The sequence below is a fragment of the Neurospora hispaniola genome (genome assembly GCF_033458365.1).
Source record: "Neurospora hispaniola strain FGSC 10403 chromosome Unknown B0T23scaffold_1, whole genome shotgun sequence".
In the NCBI taxonomy this organism is placed as follows: domain Eukaryota; kingdom Fungi; phylum Ascomycota; class Sordariomycetes; order Sordariales; family Sordariaceae; genus Neurospora; species Neurospora hispaniola.
In genome coordinates, this window is record NW_026944406.1 from 5,119,036 (window position 1) to 5,136,576 (window position 17,541).

Sequence of the window (17,541 nt, forward strand, 5' to 3'; positions counted from 1 at the left end):
GAAACCCTACTGTTTGCTACATAAACTTTTCAAATGCACAGCTGCCGAGTTCACGTCATCAGGGACCATCAGCAAGACCGGAGACCTGTCAACGAGTGGGGATGACCTGCAGGATGATTGTGGCAGTGTTGCCTAGCGACATCAACCATCAAGCCCAGGCCGGATATGTGGATATCATCAGCCCTATAGGGATTTCCGTATCGTACACATCCGTACGGCACAGCATCTAGAGAACCAACTCATCTCCCGATCACCGTTGATGTATGGGGGATCAGGTCGTTGTCGGTCAGTGATGGCTGTAGGTTGCGGTGAGGCTGTTTGCTGCTTGTGATGCCCTCATCAATTTCATCACTATTGTGACCATAGATGAAACGCATGTTCCCCGAAAGCTCTATGATACAGTATTCACACAGTCAATTGTCATATGGCCGAGCTTGTCAGTTGACCAACGCTCATTGCGGTCCTGTTGAAAAAGAAATAATCAAGCATTGCTGCCGCCCTCATGCTCGATGTGTTCGGGACTGGTCCAAACAGGATCAGCACTGACGGTGATGATGAATAGCTTATCAACTTTTCTTCAGGACTTAAACAAGCTTTGAATGTGTTTGACCTTCCATCTTCAACAATTATAGTTCATCCCAATATCCAACATCCCATACCATCATTCTCACAGATCTAAGCGGTGACAAGATAAGGCCGCCCTAGGTATCGAAAAGAGCAATGTCTGATGCTTTGGCTGGTGTCAGACAGGACATTCATCATTTTGACCCTAACCCTGATTGCCCCTTTTCCGGCGAGGCCGTCAGGGTGCCTGACAAGACGGTCTAGGCCCCACCTTCCCGCCGTACCGAGTTGTTGCATCGCAGCTGAGGAACAGCACCTGTCCAGGGTCCCTGAGGTCCATGCTTTTCAGAGAGTTTGGCGCCTGCCGTCGCGCTGTTGCCGGGAAGCTTTGCAGCAGAGAGGTGCCTGCCTGAGGCCACGAGTCCAGTACAGTACACTAGAGGTACCTAGTGTAGGTAAGTGTATCTACTGCTGCCGTGCTGACCGTCACCGTCTGCCTGGGGCTGGGAGCGGACTGGGAGGGAGAGATCAAGGTGGGGGGTGGACACACACGGTCAAGAGGAGCTCCAATAAGCGCATTCCATGGCCACATCGCACGCCCGCCCATTGTGTGCTGTGCTTCCACTTGTCGTGTTTCGGCCGGGTTCCCAAAAAAGATGATCCTATCTCATGAATGTCTACGTACCGCTGCTTTACCGTATCGTAACTTCGTCCATTGCGTGCCTCTACTTTCTTCGGATACCCCTTGCTTGAAATTCCAAAGAACCGCCATCCGTTCTCCGTTCCGCAGCTCCCCCGCCATCTCGAGAGCTCAAGCATCCGCTACCACTTCCACTCTGGTCCAGATCCCCTAGACAGGCCCCCTTGCGGGCCCCTAATGATTGCATCGCCATGAGTTCCCGTAAGTGAGCCAGCGGCATCGTCATGATCCCAAGCCTCGAGTGACCAGGACGAGGCCGAAACTGACGCTTGTAATCGGCAAACAGTCAAGCAGTTTATTCGCAATGTCCGAGCCGCAAAGACCATCGCCGACGAGAGAGCCGTGATCCAGAAAGAGAGCGCCGCCATTAGAGCCAGCTTCAGGGAGGAGAGCCACGATCACAGCGTCAGGTGCATCTGAGCTGCCAATACCCAAGCTTCCCCGGGATCTCGGTTTGCTGATCAACTGTGTCATTGCAGGCGCAACAATGTGGCCAAGCTATTATACCTCTTCACCCTCGGCGAGCGCACTCACTTTGGTCAGATCGAGTGTTTAAAGCTCCTGGCCTCTCCGCGCTTCGCCGACAAGCGTCTGGGCCATCTCGCGACAAGTTTGCTGCTCGACGAGAACCAGGAAGTGCTTACTCTGGTTACCAACTCGCTGCAAAAGTATGGTGTCCAGGAAGACGATTATGGGTGCGCAACGTGATGCTGACGCGCGGCTCGACAGTGATCTTAACCATTCGAATCAGTATGTGGTGGGCCTCGCCCTCTGCACCCTCGGAAACATCGCATCGGTCGAGATGTCTAGAGACCTGTTTCCCCAAATCGAAACACTTATATCGACGACAAACCCATACATCCGGCGGAAGGCAGCTCTGTGTGCGATGCGCATATGCAAAAAGGTTCCGGATCTCCAAGAACACTTTGTCGAGAAGGCGGCGCAATTACTATCAGATCGCAACCACGGCGTGTTGCTTTGCGGCTTGACATTGGTGACCAGCCTTTGCGAAGCTGACGAGGCTGAGGGTGGGGAGGAGGGCATCATCGAGAAGTTCAGGCAGTTCGTGCCGGTACTCGTGAGGACTCTCAAAGGACTGGCTTCTTCCGGTTATGCGCCGGAGCACGACGTTACGGGCATTACCGACCCGTTCTTGCAGGTCAAGATTTTGCGCCTTCTCCGAGTCCTGGCCCGCGGCGATGCTCAGACTACGGAGCAGATCAACGATATCCTCGCTCAGGTTGCGACCAACACCGACGCTACCAAGAACGTTGGCAACTCGATCCTTTACGAGGCCGTACTGACCATTCTCGATATCGAGGCCGATGCCGGCTTGCGCGTGCTGGGAGTCAATATCCTCGGCAAGTTCTTGGCTAACAAGGACAACAATATCCGTTATGTTGCGCTAAACACGCTGGTCAAGGTGGTGGCCATCGACACCAACGCTGTACAAAGACACCGGAACACCATTTTGGAGTGCCTTAGGGACCCCGACATCAGTATCAGGAGGAGAGCTCTTGATCTGAGTTTCACCCTAATTAACGAGAGCAACGTCCGCGTCCTTATCCGAGAATTGTTGGCTTTCCTGGAAGTGGCGGATAATGAGTTTAAGCCTAATATGACTAGCCAGATCGGCATCGCCGCTGATAGGTACGCCCCGAACAAGAGGTGGCATGTCGATACGATGCTCCGTGTCTTGACGTTAGCCGGTAACTACGTCAAGGAGCCCATCCTGTCCTCGTTCATTCGCCTTATCGCTACGACTCCCGAGCTACAAACGTACGCCGTGCAAAAGCTTTACACCAACTTGAAGAAGGATATCACCCAAGAAAGTCTGACGCAGGCCGGCGCGTGGTGCATCGGTGAATATGGTGACGCTCTTCTCAGGGGTGGTCAGTATGAGGAGGAGGAGCTCGTACAGGAGGTCAAGGAGCATGAACTTATCGACTTGTTCACAACCATCTTGAACAGCAACTACGCTACCCAAGTCACCACCGAGTACATCATCACGGCACTCATCAAGCTCACCACTAGGCTGCAAGACACAGCCCAAATCGAGAGAGTTCGCCGTCTGCTTCAGTACCACCAGACAAGTCTGGATGTTGAAGTTCAACAGCGTGCGGTGGAATACGGCAACCTGTTTTCCTTTGATCAGATCCGCCGTGGTGTGCTCGAGAAGATGCCTCCTCCCCAAATCAAGGAGTCCTCCCGAGTACTTGGTGAAGCTGCCAAGAAGACCACCAAGGCGGCGGGCAAGAAGACTAACAAGGCTGCCAAGCCTAAGGAAGAGGATCTCTTATTCGACCTCATGGGAGACACCAATCTCCCGTCTCCTTCTGTTCCCAACGGCGGGACGAACAATGCCGACCTCCTTGCCGATATTCTTGGCGGCACCACTTCGCCTCCGACCTCAGCCTCGCCGGCTCCCGCACAGTCAAACGTTGCCTCGATCATGGATCTCTTTTCGCAGGGACCTACCTCCACTCCGTCTCCCGCACCTGCACCAGCGGCTGCTCCATCAGCAGTCCTTGATCTTTTCAACACCACTCCGGCCGTCGCTCCGGCTCCGGTCCCTCAAGCGGCGCCCAAGCCCGCTGCTGCGGCCGGCCATGCTTGCTACGACAACAACGGACTGAACGTCACCATTCAGATACAGCGAAATGCCGAGGGCATGATCCAGGCTACGGCTCGCTTCCGCAACTCGTTCCCTGGCGGTCCGCTTTCGACTGTCGGGTTGCAGGCGGCGGTGCCCAAGTCTCAGAAGCTACAGCTGCTCAATATTTCGTCGACGGATATTGCGCCGGGGGCGGAGGCGACGCAAATGATGAGAGTCGCGGGTTGCACTGGGGTAGGTTCAATTCAGTTTATGTCCTTTTCCCATATTTCGATCAAGTTGTTAACCAGTTTTGTGCACAGGCTTTGCGTCTACGTCTCAAGATAGGATATACACACCCTACGGTGGGACAGGTATTGGACCTGGTCAACTGGACGGAGCCCTCTTGAATGAATGAGGAAGGACGAGTTATGAAGGGGGCAGTAAGGGTGAGAGGGGAGAGAGAAGAAAGAGTGATCGTAATGTTAACGTATTAGCTATTGAATGGTCAAGTCACATACCCTTTGATTACAGGGTAGACCGCAGAGTACCGGCAAGAAGCAGGACAAGGTATAGAGAGGAAACCAAAACGAAGCAGCCGGTTTATTGCCAAGGCGTAAATCGTTACTACTATTCTTTTGCAGACTATTTGCCGAGGGCTTAAGCATGCGTATTTCAAGTTACTATCCCCTTCTCTTCTCCAAAAGGCTGTGAATCTCCATAAGCACTCGGCCATCGCAATCATCACTTTAGCACCATCTCTTAGTTGACATTTGGTTTTATTTGTGCATCTCCCACTACTCAAGTCCAGCAATCCCTCACCCTTTCCTCTTCCGACCATGGTTGATGATCGGGCAGTCAGCCCGATATTACTAACAAGAGTTTTATGACATAGCTCGTGCTATCCATCTGTCATCTAATCCAACACAATGTGCCTGTTTGGCGCCGCCATTAACGCCCTCTTTGTGGTGTAGGTAGGTACAAATATGCAAGTGATTGCACAAGAAAATTGTTGAGAAATAAAGACAAAGGAGAGAAACAAAAAAAAAAAAAAAAAGAAGATGGCTCCTACATAAAATACATGGTGTCTTTTTTTGGTGCTTGTTTTTGGTTTGATTTTCCACATCCAATGTTCATTCACTGACATTTCAGAAAAGTTTTTAGTTGCCATAAAACCAGTACCTATTTTCCAACAATGTTAGCCACCATCCCCTGTTTTTGCTTACAAAGTTTTCATGAGGTGTTTTGAAGGGATAAAAACTTACTGAGCAGCATACTGCACCTCGAAATGCTCCGGCATCCCCTCACACGTCTCGGGCGCGCTTCCTCCCGCCGTCTCTACCCTATACACTTCCTGCAGTCCGCCCGTCGCTCCCGGGCGTGTAATCAACTTCAACCAAGCAACCGCCTTTTCACCTTGCTGGCCCCTCGGCGCCGCTTCTGGGGCAGGTGTACTGTTGTTCTTGGCACACGGCGCCTCACCAATCTTCCACTGCGAGGCATCCATGTTGAAAAAGGGCGTGGATGCGTTGGTGAAGTAGTGAGCGCCTGAGACGGCCATGCCGGAGGTGGGCGCGAGGGTCTGTTTGAGAAAAGAAGGAGGGAAAGGAAGGGCGGAAGCGACGGAGGAAGCGATGGAGGCTAGGTCGGAGAGGTTGAAGTCCAAGGAGACGGTCGACAACATGGCGCCGATGTCGGGGTAAGCGGAGACGATGCAGGAGGCGTTGAAAAGGGAGGCGACGGCGCCATTGGCGACGGGAGCCGCGGTGGGGGTGGAAGGGTCGCAGGTGTAGTTTTGGGTGCCACGGCCGAGGGCGACGTGGCGGAGGCTTAGGCCGAAGGAAGGGGGTGGAAGGGGGGAGGGAGCTGAGAGAGGGTGGGACTTTTGTTAGTATGAGCTCAGGTGAATGAGAGGGGATGGGTTGAGAGGCTTACCTTGGGGCATGACCACTTTGGAGAGGTCACATGTTGGTACGGCGCTCTCGAATTTGCTTTGTTGGATCTTGACCGCGAGGAGGTTGAAGTACTCTGATATCTTCTTGAGGGAGTCGGCGGGAGCTGAGTGGGCGTTGATCTCGGGGAGTAGTGGGGCGGCCATAACGGAGGAGACGCTGAGCGCCGAGAGGAATAGAGAGGCACGCATTGTGGTGTTGTGTTTGTTGTTGTGTAATGGGATTGAGAAAGATAATGAAGTAAGTTGTTGCTTTTTGTCGCCGCCCAATAATGAAAGCCGCCTTTCTGAGAAAACCAATAACCACCAGTGGTTCTTTTTGCTGCCGAGATTGGGTATCGTGATGATGATGATGAATAGGAAATTGTCGAAACCCGTTAAGAGACGAAAAGAACCCAGGAAAACCGTGATATAAGAAAACCCAAAAAGAAAACAACTGAAAGACGACCCTCAAAGAAACAATCCAACCAGTGAATATGCTAGTGAGATCAAATAAGAGGTCGGTAGAAGAAGGAGGAGGACGAGGAGGAGGCTCCAGATGGCAGATATATGAGAATCGGTATGGAAGGAGAGGATGTCGATCTTGACCCTCCATCATCTTCCCAGAAGCGGCGGCTTTGGAGGGCTAAATAGATTAAGCAGTCCCATCGACACGTTTGACTGGACCAGAGAGACGCAACGCTCTTACGGGACGGCGGCACACGGACATACACTCACCCATGTTTACACGCACTCACTCACACACTTCGCTTGGGGAGTACGTACTCAAAAAGTAGAGAAAACCATGGAGGGTATGGTAGCGCTACGCGGTACTACTCTACTATCCCTGACGTTCAAGGCATCCTGGATGACCGTGGATGCCCCTGGTGAGGGCACTGAGAGGAAACACTGCATGTTCAGTGGTTCGGTGGGCAGCCGCTGGTGCTCCCGTCGAAAAAGAAGAGCGTGGTCTGGAGGACGAAAGACAAGAGACCGTCAAGGGAAGACCGCAAGGCCCGAAGTCCGTCCCCTGTCCCCTTGTCCCCCAGAATTGGAAGGTTAGAGGTTGATTGGATGAACCCACACGAGTCCCTGGCTGTCAGATCCCCGTCTGATCCACTGCAAGCGCCGGAACCGTGCGCTAGTAGGGGCTCGCTGTGTTAGCGTACCACTTTATTTTGTGGTCCCTTGTTCGTCCTCCCGTCGTCATCATCCATCCTCTCCTCACAAGTTCCATGCACACCAGGTACGCAGTACACTAGGAGTCGAGTTGACGGTTAGACAGTCAAGATTCCCAGCCTTTCACAGTGGTTGTTATGTAGTGTAGTGTATCGTAATCTCTTTGCTTGGCAGGATGTCGAATGAAACCGTCATCGATAGCTGATACTGAAGATATTTGGATCAAGAATCGAGCGAGAGACGGAAAGATGGGGAAACAGCATGTGAACGAATTGTCGAGTTGAGCAAGCACATTTCATCCACCATCACCACCATCCACCACGTCTACCATCGTTTCGACCGCGCAGAATCTGGAACGTCTGAGCACTGAAGATCTTTCTCTATTTATCGTTAGCACCGCATCCAGTGTTCCAACCATCGTATCCCGTCCACGGGCGTCATGGCATCGACGGGTCCGGGGATCGGCATCGTGGCAGCATAGCAGCATGGCCGTCCGGTGATTGATCGGCCGATAAGTGCCGGTTGCCTTTTTAGCAAGGAACAGTAGGTGGTGTATTCTGTCAGTGTCAGTTTCGTTAAGCTCGCTAAGACAGAGAATAATCATCCAAGACGATACACCCATGAGGGGTTTTGAAGTGTAAGAGGATCTACCACCAGCTTTATCTGATTCACATCATGTCGAATGTGGGCAAAGAAGTCGGGGCCGCACCGATGGTCAGTAATCTACTTGATTCGACAAGTGTTTCTCTTGATCCTTCCTGTTCCTTCCTTCCTCTCAGCCAACTTCATTCCTCTACCACACAAAACGTGTTGCTACTATTCATCCGCAACAGTACACGGTCTACGGGTTCTCTCTTCCCTTCCCCTCCGCTGCCCCCCCTTCCACGAAAAAGAAAAAGAAAAAGAAAAAGAAAAAGAAAAAGAAAAAACAGAATCAAGAAACATGGAATGTCTCAAAGCCGATCTCCCGTCTGCAGGTCTTCCCCCTCGTCAGTCCTCCCACAGTAGTGTAGACATGCCGGTGCTCGAGGACCCCTGTTTACTGGTGTCATTGGACCACAGAGACCCATGTTTTAAGAATGTGGGCTAATAGTGTAGGATGGGCGGCTACATTTGTATGGAAGTTCTGCAAGACACTAGTCCAGGTGGGACGAATTAGTCCGACTTGCCTAGCTTCGCTATCGACCTGTCGTCGTGTAAGCCCAACGGCCGACCGTCCGCGCTGATTGATGTAACGTCAGATGAGAAGTCGCAATGCGGGCAAAAATAGATTTGCTTTCCTCGCTCCTTGCTTGCTTGCTTGCCTGGTTGCTTGCTTCTCCCAACCTTGTCCTTTTTTCCCTTCTTTCCGGGAATGGTACATGGTTCGTTGTATGCGGAAATAGGCGAAGTGATAGTTGGGCAAATATTAGGATCTGGACCAGTCTCTATGTAGCGAGTATTCGGTTCTTGCCAATAGGGCAAATTAGGTTGCTCATAGATGGGAGGTGGCATCGAAATCGAATACCTACATATCGAGGAAGGACGACGACCGACGAAAGAGGGGAAGCTAGTCCAGCTTGTTGATGTCGTCATGAAGCTTGGAAGGAGAGCTGTCATTGGACACAGATCAGTGTCGCCATGACAAACCAAGGTACGGATGCCGTGTTGCCTGTCCGTTCGGCTGTGGTGGAAGGTTACTTGCGATCTTACAAGTTCAGACACCAGAAAGTCGAGTCAATGCTTGCGAGAAGTGTCCTGGAGATGTCTGGAAAAGGATGAGAACAGATGTCAACTTGTTGAAGGAGAATATTGTCCAAATTGCCTACTTAGCGAAGTCATGCTCTTGATAGGGCGAACGTTGAAAGCGAGGAGAATTACTGAGTGTTGTTCATTACTGTTGAAGAGTAACTCCGCCTGGAAGAAACACCGGCTCATCGACAGCCTAAACAAGTTAGACACCCCACATCACCAAACCTCCCTTACATCTACACATTTTCATCAGCCTCATAACGAATCTATCACAAGTGTACTTTACCTTTTACCTTTTTATCTTTTCAAATTTATTTTTTTTTCTGGGTTTAGGACACCTTGGCATCCATCTTCCCACACGAAACCAAACTACCTAGTAGCATATGTAGGTACTTCTAAAAACCCAAAAAAAGTCATACTTACCATCACCACGAGGAAAATTAGATTGCCCACCCCTACCTTACCGACTCCAACTTGCCATGCATATGAAGATCTCGCCTATGGGAAATCGCAAAGCATGGTGTCATCTTGATTTGCCCCATTAGAACTTCGGAAATAACGGTGCCACGACAGGACACCTGCAATCATGGAGGGCGGCCGCGGTAGACGGCCGGCGTCTATTTTGTTCAATGGCCAACCAGATGGGTTTGCGCTGTACCGTCATTGGGTGGACGCGTGTTGTGGTACAGCGAGAGTGTACAGGTACAGTACGTAGGTGCGTAGCGATGATAGATAGATGGGATGGAAGTTGAGGAACAAATGGAAAATAGGTGGTTTCTTGGGAGATATAGTAGTTGGCTTCCATAGGTGGGTTGAGCGGGCGGGAGTGACGAGATCTTGTTCCTATGCAGTTGTCGTATCACGCGGGATGGCACTTTCTGCTTGCTTAATTGACCGATCACCGCTGCTTGGTCATGGAGATCTTCCAAAACTGAAGGTATTATACAATAGTCAAAGTTATCTCTCCTAACTGAGCACTCGACTCGCTTCGCAACCACCCTCTTGAAGCCTTCGCTGGCACCAAAACCCAGCCCAATAAGGGAGCACTCTTCATGGACCACAACGAAGCCACCACATGGATCCGAAGGAAGCCCTCAGATCTGATGGCCAACCAGGCATGTCAGGCTCACTTCTCTGGCCTAGTATTCCCGCAGGCGCTCACGGCACGGTGGCTCAGATCTTGGCCTTCCCGTAGGACCCTCCAAGACCTCCTTTTTCATCTTGTCACATCCGAATTCCGACCACCTTCCATAGCACTACCGCTCCAATCATCCATTTTTTACTACATGATGTACTTGCTTGATATTGATATGGTTGTTTCGAAACAAGACCAGCATGTGAGCGCAATCTCTCTTATCGATCCAAGAAAAAAATAGGCGCAACGCCGAATTATCCGTTCCAGGCGCCCACTGGTACGTCTCAATCATGTTTACCGCTTCGATATGCAGTTCCTTAACGTCATCCCATCATTCTTCCTTCCGCCAATTCTTCTCGGGCGGATGGTGTTTCGATCGGTCCTACCGATGACTAAACCCTTCCTCACTCCACTCCCCACCACTACTCCTTCCTGCACCTCCCGCCGCCGAACCCACGGCACCGACTGCCGCAGTCACAACATGCTGATCTGCATCCGCCGAGCCCATCCAATACAGTGAGAGGAATACCAGCACATGTAGCGCCACGCAGTACGCTGCAAATAGGTTTCTGCTCGTCCTCGTAGCCAACACCATCCTCGTAATAGAGTACACCGCCCTCTCTGGCAGACTCATCCGCTTGTACGCCCTAGCAGACTCGCGGCCCCTGAATGCCGCAAAGGGCGAGATGTTGGACTCGTACGCCTTTCTGTATCGGTCCAGTGCTACGCCGCCGCCACCGTGGTTCCCGTCGCTCCCGCTTGTTGCGCCGAAGGAGACAGCGGATGGGTTAGGGTTCGATGAGAAGGAGGCTGTCGAGGTGGCCGACGCCATGCCGCCTCCAGCGCGGTTATAGCTGGACACGTAACGCGTCTTCTCGTAGAGGTTCAGGTTGTCCCGCTGGAGAGCAGCGATTTCTTGTCGTAGTTGGGACACCGTCTTGTGGGTCTCGGACAGCTCTTGCTCGAGCTGGGCATTGCGCTTCTTGAACCGGTCGCGCTGCGCGGTGATCATGGGGAGAATGCCACCAGCTCCGCCGCCAGCAAAATCGGGCGAGTCGCGATCGGCACCGCGGGGGTTGAAGCCACTCACGATCGAAGAGGTAGGGGATATCCTGCCACCGCCCAACTTCCGTGTGGGTGCGATCGAGGGGGCATAGCGGGCGACAGATGCTCCCGAAGGGAAAGCATTGGGCGCCTCAGCTTGGATGGTCGAGAGCTCATCTTCAAGCTTCTCGTTGAGGTTTTGCGACTTCTCAAGCTCGGCATTCGTCCGAGATAGCTCTTCCTGCAAGTCTTGAAGGCGAGTTTGGAGGTCCTGGTGCGAGACGCGCAGGATGGTCAGCTCATCATTGAGCTTTTTGTTCCGCGCGAGGAGAAGCTGCTCGAGCGTATCCCCCTTTTCTCTCGCCTCGTTGTCTCCGTCGGCATTATCGCCCGAAACCGCTCGTACCGCGTCGTCGTCATCACCTGTTGCAAACTCGATGCTCTTGAGAACTTCTAGCTCCTGCTTCACATCGTCATAGTCTGACCACTTTTGAACCTTGGCCTTCAGCGCGTCCCGTTCCTCCTTGAGTAAGCCGACCTCTCTCTCCAGCCCACGGAGCTTGGTGTCCAGCTCTCTCTTCAGTGCTTCTTTGTCCACTCGCGCCGCGTCCAGCTTGCGGATCAGCGACGAGTTCTCCGACCTGACGCGCAGATATCCCGGGTCGTCCTCCAAAGAAGTAGCCGGCTGTGCGGAAACCTGCGACTTTGATTGCGCAAGCTCAAGGCGCAGTTGTTCGTTGCGGGCTTCCACCTCGGCAAGTCTCGTACTTGTGCGCTCCAAGTCGGACTGGACCATGTCCAACTCAGCGCTCGTAACGTGACCGGTCTGTTCCTCGGCATCATCAGATTTGCCCAGCCTCTGGTTGACTTCGTAGCTAGCCTTGAGCTCGCTGAGTAGACGGTCCTGGTTCTCAATCTTCTCCTCGAGTGCCTTCTCCTTGGCCGTCCAGTTGTCCTGCTTCTCCTCGAGCACGGCATTCCACGAAGACTCGACCTCCCTGACCTTGGATTCCAATTTCTCCTCTAGCTGTCTTCTGGCGTCGGACTCTTTCTGAAGTCGAGATTCCGTCTCTTCAAGCTGTGATGTGAGCTTGGCCACGTTTTTCTGCAAGTGGTTGTTCTCCTCGGTGAGCTTCGGTAGCGTGTCTTCCGAGACAAGCATCGAGTCGACCGATGCCTCGAGTAGCGGGTACGGATCTGGCGCTTCGGATAAGGATGTGTAGGCGTGGAGAAAGGCCGAGTTGACAGACTTGGAGTGGTTCGTCAGGAGGTCGATAAAGCCCTGGTAGGCTGTCGTTGTTGTGGTGTTTGTGTTAGTCCACTAACTTTGGGAGCCGGCGTTGTCCTCGGGTGAGATGTTGCGTACCTTTGAGCAGCCCCTTGATCTCTCCCAGCTTGGTCGCATCGTCTAACTTGCGAAAGTCCTTGGTCTTTTGTGCGAGGTCCTTTCTTTGTACGGTCGAGTCCCGTTGGAAGGTAACGATTTCTGACGCCGTGTTGTCCAGATTCGAGACTAAGGAAGTGAAGTCGAGACCTAGACAAGGTAGAGTCAGAAAACACCAGCTGGAAGAACCGCTTCAAGACTGGGGAGTATAGACCGTCGTACTTCTCCATTGTGAAATGGCACTTTGGAACTTGTTTGTCGCATTCGGGGCGTCTCCTCCTCCTCCTCCTGCTCCTAGAGCCTCCGGGCTGATGACATCCGCCATAGTGTATTTGCCTGCTTGCGCAGTGCTCAAGTCCTTATTACGAGACCTAGGCCGGCTTAGGGTTGGGATTGCATACAATTAACGGTGTTGGGTTGTTGTCTGTCGGATACTGTACCTTCTCGAGGGATGTGGTATCGATGTCGGGAGATGATATGTCAAACGGTGATGCATGCGTGGCAGGCAGTGTTCAGCTTACATCGGACACCAAACACCAGCCGACCGCCCGTCACTGAGGTGTTTCTAGGTACCTATGCCGCTCACGTTGGTCCGGGCTTCATGCCACTGGGCCCCCGCCGACGGGAGGCAAGATCGACCCGCCTGGAACTGTCCCACAGGGGGCAGCACCAACAGCCCCAGGCCAGGAACAGCGGAGCACAGGGAAAGCCCAGCGTCGTCACCTCCACCAACAGCCCACTGGACTTACAGGGGTCCTCACTACACTGGTAGGTACTACTGTAGATATACATGTACGTAACTGCCTGAAGGTGTCCCGCATCAGCTCCCATCCCGCAGCCGGTGACATCGATCCGGTCTTCCTCTTGACTTGCAACTTGCGAAAAGCTTCAAGGACAACAACACACAGCTACGTGCTACAGGTCGCATTGCGCAAATCCGCCTTTCTCGACCCGGCATGCCCAGGTAACAATGTTGTCGAAGCTGCACCGGAATGGCACCCGCACCCGCAGCATCCCCCAAGCCCATGGCAGCCGGTCCATATGTCTTGCGGCCCTTGCTCCACGATGTTCCTCTATCGGCTGAGGGTAACGACGAGGACATCAAGATCAACTGCGTCGACTACTTGGGTGAGCTCCTCTATGGTCTCGAAACTGCTGTCCATGCGCCCAGCCATACTGACACCCTGCTTTGCGCCCAACCCAGACGGTAACCTGTATGTGGGAACCTCCGCATCCGAACTGCTCCATTTCTTCCGCATACCGCGCGATCCCAACGATCCAAACAGTACCGACACCTTCATCCTCGCGTCGAGACTACTCCCTGCTTACTCGGAAACCTCCGGCTCGCCCAATGGCCCGAAACCGGGTGTCCAGCAGATCCTGTTACTGCCCCGCGTAGGCAAGGCCTGTATCCTTTGCAACTGGACAGTCACTTTCTACTCGCTACCCGAGCTGAGCCCGGTTTTTGGGACCACCCAAGTCAGGAACTGTAACTGGATTGGAGGTGTGGACTTGAACGAGGATTTCGAATATCCAGGGGCCGCCGTCACCATTCTTCTTTCGCTCAACAGACGCATACAGGTGGTGAGGATTGGGGACGATGCTCGTGTCATCAGGAAGATCGACTTTGCCGGGAGTACTCTCTCGGTGCGGAGGGACTCAATAGCATGCGTTGCCGATTCCAGAAGCTATGCTTTGCTGGACGTTGATCGGCAGCTCAAGATCCCGTTAATGAGCATATCCTCCCTGGATGACTCGGCTCCGGGAGGGCAATATGGCCAAACCCAGAATATCGCAGGGCCCCCCGAAAATGGAGGTCACTCGAGGAGCGCATCATCGGCGACAGCAAGACTCGCCCCTGCTGACTTCCAGGGCCACTCAAGAAGCACAAGCTTGTCAGGGTTGATAGGGAACATGCGTGGGAATCAAAGACCGCAAGGAGAGCAAGAGGATCCTGTATTTCAGCAACCTGGCACACCAAAAGCTTCCTCCAATCCAGAGTCCAACCCCAGCCCAGGTTCAAAAGATGCGGACAAACCATTACCTCCTCCCCCACTAGATTCGGCGGCATCTCTAGCGTCCCAAGCTTCTGGCCCAGGGGGAGTCTCGCCGGCACGCATAGCATCGCCTAAACCGCAACCTGGATTAGTCTTTTTGAAGCCACATATTGTGTCCCCCACCTCAGAAGAGTTCCTGCTTGTAACAGGAACAGGACCCCTTGACCCCGGCATCGGCATGTTTGTGAATCTGGATGGCGAGCCTACGAGGCCCACCGTTGAGTTCGAGAGATATCCACGGGAGATTGCTGTTGATGGGGGTGCGCCCGACGTTTCATCTCCAGGGGCATCGACGATGGGCCGTGAAGATGAGGGCTATGTCTTTGCTTCTATGGGAAAGGAGTTCGAAGATGGTGTACATCAGGGCTTGGAGATCCAAAGATTCGATGTCAGCGTCGGAGAAGATGAAGCAGAGAAGTTTTGGCTGGAAGTGCCTAACAAGGATGACTCAGCTACTGCTGCTGCTACCAACGCCCCTATAGGCATCAGATCACTCTTGGCTAGCGAAGAGATGCAGTTTGAGGAAGTAGTCAAACGGCTTTGTCAGAGGAGGTTTTCGCCCTTCAATGGGGGTTCTGCAACACATACTGTGTCCACAAAGGGGGCCGACTCACGTACGGCATCCTCCATAGAGCGACTAGCACGAGAGAAGGAACTATTTGATCGAGACCTTGGATCGGAAGAGGAGCCGCTGCCGGAAAACTGGGAGACGGTGCGGAACAGAGAGAACGAGGAATTCGTACGCGTGCTGGCCAAAAGCTCGTCACGCCTTGCTGTCTGGACAGGGGCGAACATATGGTGGGCTGTTCGGAACCCCCTGTTGCTTCAGTTGGAATCGAACTTGGAGTTGGCAACATCTAGAGAACAACAGAGCAGCGCAAACAGCTCGGAACAGAAAACAGAACTTCTCGGTCTCATAAAAACCATCAATAACCGGGAGCCCAAGACAGAGCTTGAGTTTATGACTCTCGGATACGTCAAGCAACGAGCCAGCATCATGCTTGTCACTCACTTTCTAAACTCTGCCGAATCCCCCTTTAGCAATTTTGAGGTCAGGCAAATGGAAGCAAGTCTGCTTGACGGTGACTTAGACGCAAGAGTTGTCTTGTCACTAATTCCTGCTCTTCGAAACGAGATCGTTGTGGGCCAAAAGGGCATTTGGGTTTATGGGGGAATCAAATCTCTCGTCGAAGAGTACATCGCAGCGGAGAAGGACAAGGAAGTTACGCAGACGGTCGATGCGCTACCTCGACATGTGCTGGACTTCTTACGCCGATTCCTCACAGCTTGGAGAAACAAAAGGGGATTCGGCAGTATTTCGGCCGAGATCTTTCGGACAGTGGATGCGTCTCTGCTACTAGTACTCCTGGAGCTGGACAAGAACACACCTGTAGGCAAGTCTGGCGAGCCTGGTTCGCCTCGAAAGGAACTGTATGAACTCGTGGACCACGGAGTCGACTGCTTTGATAGGGCGATTAGCCTGCTAGAGGGATACCGCCGCCTGTATGTTCTCAGTCGGCTCTATCAGCAACGTAAGCTGTCGCCTTATGTGCTCAAAACATGGAAGCGCATTATCGAAGGGGAAGAGGACCGGGGCGGCGAGCTGGGGAGCGACGGCGAGTTGCAAGTCAGGAGGTATCTCAGCAACATCAGCAGCCAGGAGCTGGTGAAAAAATACGGTGTCTGGCTTGCTAAGCGTAATCCCAAGCTGGGTGTCGAGGTTTTTGCCGACGATAAAATCAAAGCACCAAAGTTGGTGCCCACTGAAGTAGTTGCCCTTCTAAGAGAAGAGGCACCCGATGCAGTCAAGTACTATCTCGAGCATCTCGTGTTCAGAAAGGGCAGCACGGCCTATATCAACGAGCTGATCACGTACTACCTCGACATTGTCATCAACGACCTACAAAGCTCACCAGAATCCCGAGCGACCGTCACGGCCTCATATGAAGCCTACCGCGCCTTGCGCCCTCCGAAACCCACATATCGCCAATTCCTAACCGACAACGCCCCTCCAGACAATGAAGCCTGGCAAAGCCGACTCCGACTTTTGCAACTCCTAGGCGGTGCGAATGACTACGACGCCGGCGCCATCCGCCAGCGCATCGACTCCTCCCTAGCAGAGTTCTCTTCAGAGCACGGCGTATCACACACCTCGAAGCAGAAGCAGCAGCAACCACAGCAGAAACAGCGTCTCCTTGTTCCCGAAGCCATCATTATCAACGGCCGCCTCCACGATCACGAAGACTCCATCCGCCTGCTCGTCCACCACCTAGGCGACTACGACTCCGCAGTCTCTTACTGCCTAAGGGGCGGCCTTTCCCTCTCTTTCAACAACAGCACGGCGCCTGCCCAGCCAAAACAGCCTCTACCCAGCAAGGAAACCCAGTCCCACCTCTTCCACGTTTTGTTAGCCGAGTTCCTCGCCATCGAGGACCTCAGCGACCGCGTCGAGCAGACGGGCGCGCTACTCGAGCGGTTTGGCGGCTGGTTTGATGTTTTGGAGGTCTTGGGGATGATTCCGGACGGCTGGTCTGTGGATGTCGTCGCGCATTTCTTGGTGATGGCGCTGAGGAAGCTGGTGGAGGAAAGGCATGAGAGTTTGGTGCAGAGGGCGTTGAGTGGGGCGGAGAATTTGAGGGTTGGGTATGAGAGTGTGGTGAAGATGGACGAGATTGGACCCACGGTTGTTGGTGGTGGTGATGGGGAGAAGGGAGGTGGAGGGCATGAAGCGGAGGAAATGCAGGAGATGGAGATGGGGGACATGGGAGGGAGAGGGGTCGGTATTGGAGTTGATGATGACCAGTTTGCCTAAGGTTCTTTTCCTTTCCTTTTTATATTAGCGAAACTTTGAAGCAGTTACCAAGGCCCTTTCTGACTATGCAAATTTGGAAGGGACAATACTTTTTTTTTTCATGAGTTTACCGACCACAACAGTAAGCGGTCGGAAATTCAAACGAAGCAAAGCATGACACAAAGTGGTTGGTTGTGGCCGGAGCGTATGGCTGGCCTATACAGGATGTACATTTAAAGCACTTACTCAACAACGGTTGTATAGTGTAGCGGTTATCACTCCGGATTCTGAAATCCATCAGAACATTCCGGCAACCCCGGTTCGATTCCGGGTACGACCTTCACTTTTGATTTTTTTTCTTCTTGTTTGACACTCTTTTCTCGTTCAAAACTCTTTATTATGGCTTCTCCTGCATTTTTCTGTATTTCGGTTC

The 17,541-nt window shown here is 52.8% G+C and overlaps 5 protein-coding genes and 1 non-coding gene across 6 annotated transcripts; 4 read left to right on the forward strand and 2 right to left on the reverse strand.

The window, feature by feature from the left end:
• The first annotated feature begins 1,346 nt into the window (after window positions 1-1,346).
• Window positions 1,347-4,316, forward strand: B0T23DRAFT_33273 (putative gamma-adaptin precursor). Its single transcript, XM_062835751.1, has 5 exons — window positions 1,347-1,465; window positions 1,551-1,674; window positions 1,744-1,932; window positions 1,994-4,112; window positions 4,181-4,316. Exons 1-5 carry the CDS (start codon window positions 1,456-1,458, stop codon window positions 4,265-4,267), a joined length of 2,529 nt encoding a protein of 842 aa, XP_062697667.1. The 5' UTR covers window positions 1,347-1,455; the 3' UTR covers window positions 4,268-4,316.
• A 541-nt stretch (window positions 4,317-4,857) lies between these two features.
• B0T23DRAFT_33268 (uncharacterized protein) lies at window positions 4,858-6,191 on the reverse strand. The gene is made up of 3 exons (XM_062835749.1): window positions 5,793-6,191; window positions 5,123-5,723; window positions 4,858-5,039 (listed from the first exon to the last, which is right to left on the reverse strand). Exons 1-3 carry the CDS (start codon window positions 5,998-6,000, stop codon window positions 5,018-5,020), a joined length of 831 nt encoding a protein of 276 aa, XP_062697668.1. The 5' UTR covers window positions 6,001-6,191; the 3' UTR covers window positions 4,858-5,017.
• An 815-nt stretch (window positions 6,192-7,006) lies between these two features.
• On the reverse strand, window positions 7,007-7,876 carry B0T23DRAFT_371367 (uncharacterized protein). The gene has a single exon (XM_062836644.1). It carries the CDS (start codon window positions 7,586-7,588, stop codon window positions 7,262-7,264), a length of 327 nt encoding a protein of 108 aa, XP_062697669.1. The 5' UTR covers window positions 7,589-7,876; the 3' UTR covers window positions 7,007-7,261.
• A 1,749-nt stretch (window positions 7,877-9,625) lies between these two features.
• On the forward strand, window positions 9,626-10,143 carry B0T23DRAFT_33327 (uncharacterized protein). The gene has a single exon (XM_062835760.1). It carries the CDS (start codon window positions 9,750-9,752, stop codon window positions 10,071-10,073), a length of 324 nt encoding a protein of 107 aa, XP_062697670.1. The 5' UTR covers window positions 9,626-9,749; the 3' UTR covers window positions 10,074-10,143.
• A 2,962-nt stretch (window positions 10,144-13,105) lies between these two features.
• On the forward strand, window positions 13,106-17,479 carry B0T23DRAFT_450713 (uncharacterized protein). Its single transcript, XM_062841097.1, has 2 exons — window positions 13,106-13,388; window positions 13,465-17,479. The coding sequence occupies exons 1-2, from the start codon at window positions 13,253-13,255 to the stop codon at window positions 17,127-17,129; spliced, it is 3,801 nt and encodes a 1,266-aa protein (XP_062697671.1). The 5' UTR covers window positions 13,106-13,252; the 3' UTR covers window positions 17,130-17,479.
• Window positions 17,363-17,448, forward strand: B0T23DRAFT_t27. Its single transcript has one exon. It is a non-coding gene; the product is annotated as a tRNA-Gln (tRNA).
• Window positions 17,480-17,541: the final 62 nt, after the last annotated feature.

Bases quoted from the DNA above. Each gene is read 5' to 3' on its own strand.
- B0T23DRAFT_450713 (XM_062841097.1), top strand. From the start codon at position 13,253: ATGGCACCCGCACCCGCAGCATCCCCCAAGCCCATGGCAGCCGGTCCA. The intron at 13,389-13,464 runs GTGAGCTCCTCT...CGCCCAACCCAG, and splicing joins CAACTGCGTCGACTACTTGG to ACGGTAACCTGTATGTGGGA.
- B0T23DRAFT_33268 (XM_062835749.1), bottom strand. From the start codon at position 6,000: ATGCGTGCCTCTCTATTCCTCTCGGCGCTCAGCGTCTCCTCCGTTATG. The intron at 5,724-5,792 runs GTAAGCCTCTCA...ACCCTCTCTCAG, and splicing joins CAAAGTGGTCATGCCCCAAG to CTCCCTCCCCCCTTCCACCC. The intron at 5,040-5,122 runs GTAAGTTTTTAT...GTTGGAAAATAG, and splicing joins GAGGTGCAGTATGCTGCTCA to GTACTGGTTTTATGGCAACT.
- B0T23DRAFT_371367 (XM_062836644.1), bottom strand. From the start codon at position 7,588: ATGGGTGTATCGTCTTGGATGATTATTCTCTGTCTTAGCGAGCTTAAC.
- B0T23DRAFT_33327 (XM_062835760.1), top strand. From the start codon at position 9,750: ATGGACCACAACGAAGCCACCACATGGATCCGAAGGAAGCCCTCAGAT.
- B0T23DRAFT_33273 (XM_062835751.1), top strand. The intron at 1,933-1,993 runs GTATGGTGTCCA...GCGGCTCGACAG, and splicing joins GTTACCAACTCGCTGCAAAA to TGATCTTAACCATTCGAATC. The intron at 4,113-4,180 runs GTAGGTTCAATT...TTTTGTGCACAG, and splicing joins GAGTCGCGGGTTGCACTGGG to GCTTTGCGTCTACGTCTCAA.